General features: G+C 49.9%; 1 protein-coding gene across 11 annotated transcripts in view; it reads left to right on the top strand.

The window, feature by feature from the left end:
- Positions 1–165: 165 nt before the first annotated feature.
- The window catches only part of PARP3 (poly(ADP-ribose) polymerase family member 3), a 28,125-nt gene continuing 16,109 nt past the window's right edge, over positions 166–12,181 (top strand). The window contains exons 1-3 of one of the 11 annotated variants that reach the window (XM_038411454.2): positions 166–314; positions 7,351–7,401; positions 11,739–11,948. In XM_038411454.2, coding sequence (XP_038267382.1) covers positions 11,766–11,948 — 183 coding nt within the window. In that variant the 5' untranslated portion in view covers positions 166–314; positions 7,351–7,401; positions 11,739–11,765. Of the gene's footprint in view, positions 315–5,802; positions 5,948–6,360; positions 6,643–7,247; positions 7,402–11,734; positions 11,949–12,181 lie in introns of those variants that run through there. The other 10 variants (XM_038411456.1, XM_043518848.1, XM_043518849.1 and 7 more) reach the window with 10 other exon arrangements.

The raw sequence follows: 12,181 nt of genomic DNA on the forward strand, positions 1-12,181 counted from the left end.
ATGAAATAACAGGGACAGGAGTGCGGTGAAAGGGTCAGACGAAGGGAACCGGACGGGGCCACCGAGCAGAGAACCCCGGACAGCGCCCACGGCTCCTCAAAGGCGTCAAGGGAGTCAGAGGACGCCGCCCAGAGGAACTCGGCCCGGATACGTGAACGGACCGAGGATCGGAAATAGGCCCCACAGTCACAGGAGACTCCATCGGCCAACCTCCTCACTCTGGTTTTGTAGATGGCCATTTTAGCTAGGGCCAGGAGGAGGCTGACCGGGAGATCCCGTGACTTGGTGGGGACAGGGAGTGCGTAGATAAGAAGGTGAGAGGAAAAGTGCAACCACAATCTTAATAAAATATTCGTGAGGAGCCGGAGTAGGGGCTGCAGCCTGGCGCGCTCTAGGTAGACGTGCGCCAAGGAGGACTTGTGGCACCTTAGAGACTAACAAATTTATTTGAGCATAAGCTTTCGTGAGCCACAGCTCACTTCATCGGATGCATTCAGTGGAAAATACAACGGGGAGATTTATATACACACACAGAGAACATGAAACAATGGGTTTATCATACACACTGTAAGGAGAGTGATCACTTAAGATAAGCCATCACCAGCAGGAAGGAGGGGGGGAAAGGAGGAAAACCTTTTGTGGTGATAATCAAGGTGGGCCATTTCCAGCAGTTAACAAGAACGTCTGAGGAGCAGTGGGGTGGGGGGAGAAATAACATGGGGAAATAGTTTTACTTTATGTAGGTTTCAGAGTAGCAGCCGTGTTAGTCTGTATTCGCAAAAAGAAAAGGAGTACTTGTGGCACCTTAGAGACTAACAAATTTATTAGAGCATAAGCTTTCCTGAGCTACAGCTCACTTCATCGGATGCATTTGGTGGAAAAAACAGAGGAGAGATTTATATACACACACACAGAGAACATGAAACAATGGGTTTATCATACACACTGTAAGGAGAGTGATCACTTAAGATAAGCCATCACCAGCAGCAGGGGGGGGAAAGGAGGAAAACCTTTCATGGTGACAAGCAAGGTAGGCTAATTCCAGCAGTTAACAAGAATATCAGAGGAACAGTGGGGGGTGGGGTGGGAGGGAGAAATACCATGGGGAAATAGTTTTACTTTGTGTAATGACTCATCCACTCCCAGTCTCTATTCAAGCCTAAGTTAATTGTATCCAGTTTGCAAATTAATTCCAATTCAGCAGTCTCTCGTTGGAGTCTGTTTTTGAAGCTTTTTGTTGAAGTATAGCCACTCTTAGGTCTGTGATCGAGTGACCAGAGAGATTGAAGTGTTCTCCAACTGGTTTTTGAATGTTATAATTCTTGACGTCTGATTTGTGTCCATTCATTCTTTTACGTAGGGACTGTCCAGTTTGGCCAATGTACATGGCAGAGGGGCATTGCTGGCACATGATGGCATATATCACATTGGTAGATGCGCAGGTGAACGAGCCTCTGATAGTGTGGCTGATGTGATTAGGCCCTATGATGGTATCCCCTGAATAGATATGTGGACAGAGTTGGCAACGGGCTTTGTTGCAAGGATAGGTTCCTGGGTTAGTGGTTCTGTTGTGTGGTGTGTGGTTGCTGGTGAGTATTTGCTTCAGATTGGGGGGCTGTCTGTAAGCAAGGACTGGTCTGTCTCCCAAGATCTGTGAGAGTGATGGCTCGTCCTTCAGGATAGGTTGTAGATCCTTGATGATGCGTTGGAGAGGTTTTAGTTGGGGACTGAAGGTGATGGCTAGTGGCGTTCTGTTGTTTTCTTTGTTGGGCCTGTCCTGTAGTAGGTGACTTCTGGGTACTCTTCTGGCTCTGTCAATCTGTTTCTTCACTTCAGCAGGTGGGTATTGTAGTTGTAGGAATGCATGATAGAGATCTTGTAGGTGTTTGTCTCTGTCTGAGGGGTTGGAGCAAATGCGGTTATATCGTAGAGCTTGGCTGTAGACAATGGATCGAGTGGTATGATCTGGATGAAAGCTAGAGGCATGTAGGTAGGAATAGCGGTCAGTAGGTTTCCGATATAGGGTGGTGTTTATGTGACCAGCGCGTAGTAGCACCGTAGTGTCCAGGAAGTGGATCTCTTGTGTGGACTGGTCCAGATTGAGGTTGATGGTGGGATGGAAATTGTTGAAATCATGGTGGAATTCCTCAAGAGCTTCTTTTCCATGGGTCCAGATGATGAAGATGTCATCAATGTAGTGCAAGTAGAGTAGGGGCATTAGGGGACGAGAGCTGAGGAAGCGTTGTTCTAAGTCAGCCATAAAAATGTTGGCATACTGTGGGGCCATGCGGGTACCCATCGCAGTGCCGCTGATTTGAAGGTATACATTGTCACCAAATGTGAAATAGTTATGGGTCAGGACAAAGTCACAAAGTTCAGCCACCAGGTTAGCCGTGACAGTATCGGGGATACTGTTCCTGACGGCTTGTAGTCCATCTTTGTGTGGAATGTTGGTGTAGAGGGCTTCTACATCCATAGTGGCTAGGATGGTGTTTTTAGGAAGATCACCAATGGTCTGTAGTTTCCTCAGGAAATCGGTGGTGTCTCGAAGATAGCTGGGAGTGCTGGTAACGAAGGGCCTGAGGAGGGAGTCTACATAGCCAGACAATCCTGCTGTCAGGGTGTCAATGCCTGAGATGATGGGGCGTCCAGGATTTCCAGGTTTATGGATCTTGGGTAGCAGATAGAATACCCCAGGTCGGGGCTCCAGGGGTGTGTCTGTGCGGATTTGTTCTTGTGCTTTTTCAGGGAGTTTCTTGAGCAAATGCTGTAGTTTCTTTTGGTAACCCTCAGTGGGATCAGAGGGTAATGGCTTGTAGAAAGTGCTGTTGGAGAGCTGCCTAGTAGCCTCTTGTTCATACTCCGACCTATTCATGATGACGACAGCACCTCCTTTGTCAGCCTTTTTGATTATGATGTCAGAGTTGTTTCTGAGGCTGTGGATGGCACTGTGTTCTGCATGGCTGAGGTTATGGGGTAAGCGATGCTGCTTTTCCACAATTTCAGCTCGTGCACGTCGGCGGAAGCAGTCTATGTAGAAATCCAGGCTGCTGTTTCGACCTTCATGAGGAGTCCACCCAGAATCCTTCTTTTTGTAGTGTTGGCAGGAAGGTCTCTGTGGGTTAATATGTTGGTCAGAGGTGTGTTGGAAATATTCCTTGAGTCTGAGACGTCGAAAATAGGATTCTAGGTCACCACAGAACTGTATCATGTTCGTGGGGGTGGACCTGGGGTATTCTATCTGCTACCCAAGATCCATAAACCTGGAAATCCTGGACGCCCCATCATCTCAGGCATTGACACCCTGACAGCAGGATTGTCTGGCTATGTAGACTCCCTCCTCAGGCCCTTCGTTACCAGCACTCCCAGCTATCTTCGAGACACCACCGATTTCCTGAGGAAACTACAGTCCATTGGTGATCTTCCTAAAAACACCATCCTAGCCACTATGGATGTAGAAGCCCTCTACACCAACATTCCACACAAAGATGGACTACAAGCCGTCAGGAACAGTATCCCCGATACTGTCACGGCTAACCTGGTGGCTGAACTTTGTGATTTTGTCCTGACCCATAACTATTTCACATTTGGTGACAATGTATACCTTCAAATCAGCGGCACTGCGATGGGTACCCGCATGGCCCCACAGTATGCCAACATTTTTATGGCTGACTTAGAACAACGCTTCCTCAGCTCTCGTCCCCTAATGCCCCTACTCTACTTGCGCTACATTGATGACATCTTCATCATCTGGACCCATGGAAAAGAAGCTCTTGAGGAATTCCACCATGATTTCAACAATTTCCATCCCACCATCAACCTCAATCTGGACCAGTCCACACAAGAGATCCACTTCCTGGACACTACGGTGCTACTACGCGCTGGTCACATAAACACCACCCTATATCGGAAACCTACTGACCGCTATTCCTACCTACATGCCTCTAGCTTTCATCCAGATCATACCACTCGATCCATTGTCTACAGCCAAGCTCTACGATATAACCGCATTTGCTCCAACCCCTCAGACAGAGACAAACACCTACAAGATCTCTATCATGCATTCTTACAACTACAATACCCACCTGCTGAAGTGAAGAAACAGATTGACAGAGCCAAAAGAGTACCCAGAAGTCACCTACTACAGGACAGGCCCAACAAAGAAAACAACAGAACGCCACTAGCCATCACCTTCAGTCCCCAACTAAAACCTCTCCAACGCATCATCAAGGATCTACAACCTATCCTGAAGGACGAGCCATCACTCTCACAGATCTTGGGAGACAGACCAGTCCTTGCTTACAGACAGCCCCCCAATCTGAAGCAAATACTCACCAGCAACCACACACCACACAACAGAACCACTAACCCAGGAACCTATCCTTGCAACAAAGCCCGTTGCCAACTCTGTCCACATATCTATTCAGGGGATACCATCATAGGGCCTAATCACATCAGCCACACTATCAGAGGCTCGTTCACCTGCGCATCTACCAATGTGATATATGCCATCATGTGCCAGCAATGCCCCTCTGCCATGTACATTGGCCAAACTGGACAGTCCCTACGTAAAAGAATGAATGGACACAAATCAGACGTCAAGAATTATAACATTCAAAAACCAGTTGGAGAACACTTCAATCTCTCTGGTCACTCGATCACAGACCTAAGAGTGGCTATACTTCAACAAAAAAGCTTCAAAAACAGACTCCAACGAGAGACTGCTGAATTGGAATTAATTTGCAAACTGGATACAATTAACTTAGGCTTGAATAGAGACTGGGAGTGGATGAGTCATTACACAAAGTAAAACTATTTCCCCATGGTATTTCTCCCCCCCACTGTTCCTCTGATATTCTTGTTAACTGCTGGAATTAGCCTACCTTGCTTGTCACCATGAAAGGTTTTCCTCCTTTCCCCCCCCTGCTGCTGGTGATGGCTTATCTTAAGTGATCACTCTCCTTACAGTGTGTATGATAAACCCATTGTTTCATGTTCTCTGTGTGTGTGTATATAAACCTCTCCTCTGTTTTTTCCACCAAATGCATCCAATGAAGTGAGCTGTAGCTCAGGAAAGTTTATGCTCTAATAAATTTGTTAGTCTCTAAGGTGCCACAAGTACTCCTTTTCTTTTTACTTTATGTAATGACCCATCCACTCCCAGTCTCGGCTTGAATAGAGACTGGGAGTGGATGGGTCATTACATAAAGTAAAACTATTTCCCTATGTTATTTCTTCCCCCCACCCCACCCCACCCCCCACTGTTCCTCAGACATTCTTGTTAACTGCTGGAAATGGCCCACCTTGATTATCACCAGGTTTCAGAGTAGCAGCCGTGTTAGTCTGTATTCGCAAAAAGAAAAGGAGTACTTGTGGCACCTTAGAGACTAACAAATTTATTTGAGCATAAGCTTTCATGAGCTACAGCTCCACAAAAGGTTTTCCTCCTTCCCCCCCTCCTTCCTGCTGGTAATAGCTCATCTTAAGTGATCACTCTCCTTATAGTGTGTATGATAAAACCCATTGTTTCATGTTCTGTGTGTGTGTATATAAATCTCCCCACTGTATTTTCCACCGAATGCATCCGATGAAGTGAGCTGTAGCTCACGAAAGCTTATACTCAAATAAATTTGTTAGTCTCTAAGGTGCCACAAGTACTCCTTTTCTTTTTTGCGAATACAGACTAACATGGCTGCTACTCTGAAATCTGATCTCCATTGGTTGGAATTACTCCCAGGTCCGCCCCTCCACACTTACCTTCCTTCTAGGGCTACGCCCCTTCCCTCCTGCATTGTGCCCCGCCTCCCCCTCCTATCAGACAAATCTGCTGCTGGGCCCCGCCCTGTCTCCTGTTGGTGAGCTGAGCTGCCTGTGAGCGGGACCGTTCCCCTGCCGGTTTCTTTTTGCGCATGTGCAGTGCACTCTGCGAAGGCGGTGGCTGTGTGGGGTGAGTGCGCCACTAGGGGGTGCTGGAGCCTGTTGCGCACGACATGCTGCATCCGCATGTGGGTTGGCCGGGGCCTCAGGGCTAGTTTTGTGGAGGGCTTGGGGTGGGGACTCAGGTTGGGGGGAGGGGCTGGAGCCTGGGGCTGGTTGGTTGTGGGGGGGTGAGGGCTTGGGCTGATTGGTTGGGGGGGCCTTGGGTCTGGTGTGGGAGGGGGTGAGGACTTGGGGCTGGGCCCTGGGGGTAGTGATCTGTGACCTTGGGGAGCGGGCCACTGGCTGGGAGCAGTCTGCAGGGGGGCCCTTGTTTCAGGCTCAGTAGCAGGTAGCAGCACTGGGGCCGGGGTCCCTGTGAGGGGCGGTGGCTTTGAGAGGTGATGTTTAGATCTGGACTCTTGCTTTGGGGGTTTGGCAGACCCATGGGGCAGAGCAGGGAGGTGAGCAGAAAGGGCCTGCCTCAGGGGGCGCTGAGCAGTTATGGCTTCTGTTGGGTTGAGCGGTGTGGGGTGCTCAGCAGGATCTCTCCCAAAGACTGGATTCTAGCGGAGTTCAGACTTGGGCACAGGAGCATCTAAACTGGTCCCAGTTGGGCCTTGAAGTTCTCACCTCACTAGGGGACTGAGATGCCAGGCGGCGGAATTCATGATGCCTTTCTGTGGTGCCCTTCATCCCCACGGCTCACTGCGCTGTGCGGAGCTGGTGGGTGCTGGTATCCCGGTTTGGCAGGGAGGCACAGCTGGTGTTACTTGCCCAGAGTCACTTTAAAAAAAAATTAGGAGCAGCCGGGAAATAAACTCTGGGGGCAAATCTTCAGCTGGTGTAAATTGCCACAGCTCCACTGATGGAGGATTTACTCCCTGGAGTGATCATGTGCCCTAGCCACTAGCCCTTACTGCCCCCCCCCACCCTGCCCCCCCACTGCTGTTTAGCTCAGTGGTTCTCACCTCTGCAGCTGCACCCAGCTGAGAATTTCTGCAGGGAAAGAGGCTTGTCCTGACCATATTGTTCCAACAGCAAAAAGTCTGAGAGCATCCAGGCCGGAATGTGCTGGCCTGGCTGAGAGCTACCCCCACGTCCTCCTTTCTAGAAGGGTTGGAAATCTCTCACTGTTGTCTCTCTCCCCTAGCAACTCCCCTTCAGTTCCCCTGAGCCCACGCAGCGCAGAGCCTGTGCCAGGCGACCTGCGAGCCGGCATTAGTCCTGGCACTAACAGTGCAATGTGAGGCCACCGGCTTACTTCTTCCTTTTTCTGGGCTGAGCTGGCTCCTCTCCCACAAGGGGAGTTGCTTTGCAGCAGAAAGGCTGAAGTCACGGGGAGGAGGAGAATAGTAGGGAGAGTGGAAAGAGCAGGCGGCTGTGCCAGCTCCGGCTTGTCTAAACTTGTTCCCTTTGTATTTCTCTGCTGAGGCTGGCCAGGAGGAGCAGCTCCAGCACCCCCAGTCTGCGAAGGAGCTCCAGGTACGTGAGTGCACATCTGCTTCCCTAGCAGGCTAGAGGGCAGGTGGAGAACAGCTGAGTGGAGCCTGCAGCTGCCCTGTGCCTCTGTCCCTTGCTGTTAAAGCCCTGATGGGCCTCAAGGGCAGGGCACGCAATCTGCTGCCTTCAGGCCATGGCTGCTGGGATTGATCTGTAGCATGATTAATTTTGGGAATGGAACTGTGGTGCTGGACCTTCCCTGCCTGCCAGATTCCTTCTCCTTCTCCTCAAAGAAATCCTAGCTCAGGATCAGCAAACCCCAGGGTAACTCGAGTGCTCTCCCTGCTCCGTCTCCGCCTCTCCAAAGCTCCCATTGCTTTGCTGTGCACAGAAATGTCTGTAAAGGCCCCGTTCTCCGCCCCTCCCTTGTTTATGTGGCTTGTTTGCTCTTTGCCCCTGCAGGGCTGCTGCCTGCCTACTCAGACATCACACTTATGGAGATAATGCCCCTCAGAGGGATTGGTCGTGCACTGAGCCTGGCGAGACTCTGGGGCATTCTGCTTTATGGGTATCGCTGTACCCATACACAGCTGTGTAGGACTAGGGTTATACAATACAGCCACGTGCATCTGGAGTCCCGTGAATCTCGTATTCACGGAGTATGTAGGTTCAAGTCTTCATTGCCCATTAGTGGGAATATTATCACTAGAGACTGAGCTGTGCAATCTCTGCCTGGAATTCTTCTGCCCCACCGTATTTCCTTCCTGTTTGGTCCTGGTTTTCTGTATCTTGCTCTTGGCTTATATTACTTGGACACCTGGAATAAATTGGGTGATTCTTCCAACCCAGGTTCCCCTTTGGTTTGGGGTCTGCTGCTGGCATTGTGTTCCTTTGTGCCAGGGTATGCAAATGAAGCTTACGTGGAGAAGTGCAACCGGTGCTTGCCATTTGGCTGGGTGGGTTAAATTTCTCTCTTGGTCCCAAGGGAGAGGTTGTCTTTGAGCTGCTTTTTCTGCCTCTTTCCCAGAATAGGGAGGCAAAAAAGATAATCTACCCATAAACCCCTTCACTTTACATTTTAAAGATGACCTGCCACATATAGATTTGTACCATCCCCCTCCCACCCCCACACCGCTCTCTGCTTACTAGAGGCTTGGCAGGTTGAAAGGTTTGGTGGTTTCTTGCCCGAGAAATATTAGGCATGGCAAGCCTAGTCTTCTCTGGCTTTCCTGGAGGACTCCTTGGCGGCTGCTTGTGTGGACTAAAAGGGCAATCTTTAGCCAAGAGAGCTTTTCTCTAAAGTGCGTAGTGGGTGTTTGAATTCAGTAGAGTTAAAATAAAATACCAGCGTTTTAAACAGTGTGAATAAAAATGCTTTCCCTTCCCAGTTACTTAGATTTCACTTCTTTGGTGTCTGTGATGTTATAATTCCAGTTCTCCAGTGGTCCATAGAGTCTTCTACAGTAGGCTAGACCTGCCTGCTGTCTAAGAACTAAGTAGCAGTAGTATTAATAATATTAATAATGTAAAAAAATAGGAGGAAAGAAATTTGAGAAAAATGTATACTTTCTTTGGACATCTTAAAAAGCACACTAGAGCACAACACATTTGTCCCTGCTCAGGGCAGCTGCCCCTGTATTTTCCCGCCTTGTGGTCCACCAGAGGCTCCTCAACTGTCACCTCTCTTGGACAGAAACCCGTGGCTCTCTCCCTCTTGAGTGGGGATCTTTAAGACTGCAGTTTCCTGCCTACACTGCGCAAGCCAGACTGCCTAAATGGACTAGTGTCAGCACTTCACTTTCTCTCCAGAGATCGTGAACAGCATAATGGCCTGCAGTTATCAGTTACCACCCAGCTCTTTCTAAGCAAGCACGTTTATTTGTAAGGTGAAAGCATTACAGGTAAACATATTAATAACATTAAAAGAACCTACACGTATGCTAAAACGCTTACCAAAGGTCACCCCATTTACAGCCTCTGGCCGTGGGACATGTCAGTCCTTCAAACCCCACAGCTGGATTTTCAGTGTGGCTATGAGTTCATAACCAGCTCAGATTCAGAACCACCAGGAATAGTCCTGGCTCTTTCTTTATACAGCTTGAGCCTGTAATCTTGGCCTCAATAAGTAATCAGCAGGCAATGGCTCATACCTCAGGGTGTGGTCTCAAAAGGCCACCAGGTTTTTGCATAGCTGGATGTGGGGAATTTGCATTCACCTCCCCATAGCTTTTTCCCATGAAAACCACTTAACACATTTTGTTCCCATAGTCCATTCTTATCTGGCCCATTGTTCTCTATAGTTCTGTGAACCCCCAGGTCTCTCATCTCCCTCTCTCGAGAAGTTATGTACAATCCGGGCCCTCAAATGAACGGATAATGTATTATTAATACAATGAGCCCCAAAGAGACTCAAACTTAGTTCAGTGAGAACTCCCAAGGATACTGCAGAAAACTTACACATCTGTGATACCACTTCTCCCACCCCTTAAAGCTTCCTCAGTCAGCAACCAGTCACCAAAGAAACCTGCATGTCATGATCACCCAAAGAGGGCGTGCTTCCAGCCAGCCATGGGGCTGGCTCTTTCAGCTGCTTGTTTTGTAGGACACACTTGTTGTGTCAGTACATCCTAACCCAACGTGCTTTGTGTTGCTACGTAATCCCATCACCCTGCTTTTTGCTGCATTGCAGCTGAATGCTGAGTGAAGTCTGGAGGTTTAACTCAGGGGGAAATCCCCATTGATGTCAGCTGGGCTGGGGCTGTCTGGGTTTGACTGGTTGTGGTTCAATTGGGATGTGTGCTTGTGCTGTCAGATCACCAGGCTGGGCTCAAATGTAAGGGGACATTTAAATAAGGATCCAGCAAAACTCGTTCCTCCTTGGCTGTGCTAAGCTATGGCAGCGCTGGGCTTGAGAGACATCCTGGTTTGATTGTTCAGAACGCCAGACCATTTGCCCACATGGTCAGGTGATCAGTGCTAGAAACTGTCTTTGCCAGATCTGTGTTTAAACAGAGAATTAGAGGGTTTCACACTTGGTTCCCACTCCAGTGCAGACAGGGCCTTCCCTTAAGCAGAGATCTCACATCAACGAATCAGAGCATCTGGTCACCACCACTCTCTCAAGGAGTAAGGACCCACCCATGCTACAGATACAGCCAAATCAGGGACCTGGTTACAGTCAGGCTTTTGCTGCCCCTCCTCTCACTCTGGTTGGATGGCTCCCATGGGTGGGGTGAGGGAGAGGAACAGCAATGCCTGGGATGCAGTCCAGGACTTAGGCTCTGCAGGAAAGTGCTGGAAACACATATTCACCAGCCTGCCACAGAGTGCAGCAGGCTAAACTCCCCATTGGTAGCTCACCCCCTGGACCGCAGCCACTGTCAGATTACAAGTTGTTTCAGCTGGATGGAACCATTGCCCGACGCCGGGCACTAGACGGGTATTTTATTCGTTGAACTAGTCTCCTGTCAGTGTTTGTCTGGGAGAGACATACTGCTCTGCATGGACCAAGGACTGAGCTTAAATTGTAACCAAACATCCTTTGGGGGTCAGTGGTTTCCCCCACTTCCTTTTTGGTTGCCTCTGCCACTCATATTCCTCATCCTTCAGCGCTGTGTGGTCCTTGCTAGTCTCATCCCATCTGACCCAGCTCCTGGGCCTTGGACTATAAATTCATTGGGACAGGGGCTGGGGCTTAGCTTGTTCCTTGTATGCTCAGCACACTTCCAAGTGCTCCAAAATTAACAGTAGCAGGGGTGGGGGGTGTGCTTGCATTCTCTTGATGTGTGTGGGGCTAGTGGGCTAGGATGGGGAAAGGAGGCAGGTTTTGCTAAGCACATATGGGAAGTTGTCCTGTGAGGGCTCCTGGGGAAGGGCTGGGGAAAGCCTCGGTGTAGTCCAGGTGGGCTAGCACTAGAAACGGGAGGGCACCTGGGCTTGAGATGTTTCCATGGCAGCTTTTATAGACTATTGCGAAGTGTCTTTCATCTAAGGATCTCCGTGCACTCAACACACGCTAGTGAGATGAAGCCTCACACATCCCCTCTTCGAGCTGGAGAATGATTATTATCCCCATTTTATGGGTGGGGAAACTGAGGCACGGAGGAGCGTGAAGTGACTTGCACCAGCTCACACACCAAGTCAGTGGCAGGGCTGGGAGCAGAACCCAGGTCTCCAGGTGCCATAAGCACAAGACTAGCCGTCCTCCCTGGACCCAATTCTGAAGAGCTCTTGGTGTTCACCCACTGCTAGTGTAGCTTTGGGATAATCCTGGGAACTGAGCAGGCTGCTGGCCTGTGACAGAGAACAGCTCCCTCGCCCTCCATCCTGCCTCTGCAGGACATAAGTGACTCTAATGGAGGCCCTAATTCTTATTGCAGCAGGGTGGCCATCGCTGCAGGGGAGCAATGGCCCCTAAACGCAAGGCACCTACCAAGGCCCAGGCCCCGGCCCAGGACAAAAAGGTGAAGCAGGAGCCGGAGGAGGACAGCATCCGCTCCACCATGGAGGCACTGAGGACCGCTCCCAAGGAGAAGCTCAAAGCCAAGATCGACTCTGCTTGCCAGCTGAGCAATGGCAGTGATGCCCAGGTATGAGTGAGGCTCAGGCAGCAGGGTCCCCTCGGGAGGAGGAGACGCCTTCCCACGTCACCTGGCCCCAGGGCTGGCCTTAGTGAAAATGGCATCTTGGGAGAACTTGTATTTTGGTGCCTCCCCCTTCCACCATCCTCCCCGGCTCCTATGGGCTTCCCCCGCCCCCATCACCTCTGGGTCATTACCTATACTTCATCTGGAATGTCCACATGAAAGTCCATTCAATGTAG

The sequence above is a fragment of the Dermochelys coriacea genome, chromosome 7, assembly GCF_009764565.3.
Source record: "Dermochelys coriacea isolate rDerCor1 chromosome 7, rDerCor1.pri.v4, whole genome shotgun sequence".
Lineage (NCBI taxonomy): Eukaryota > Metazoa > Chordata > Testudines > Dermochelyidae > Dermochelys > Dermochelys coriacea.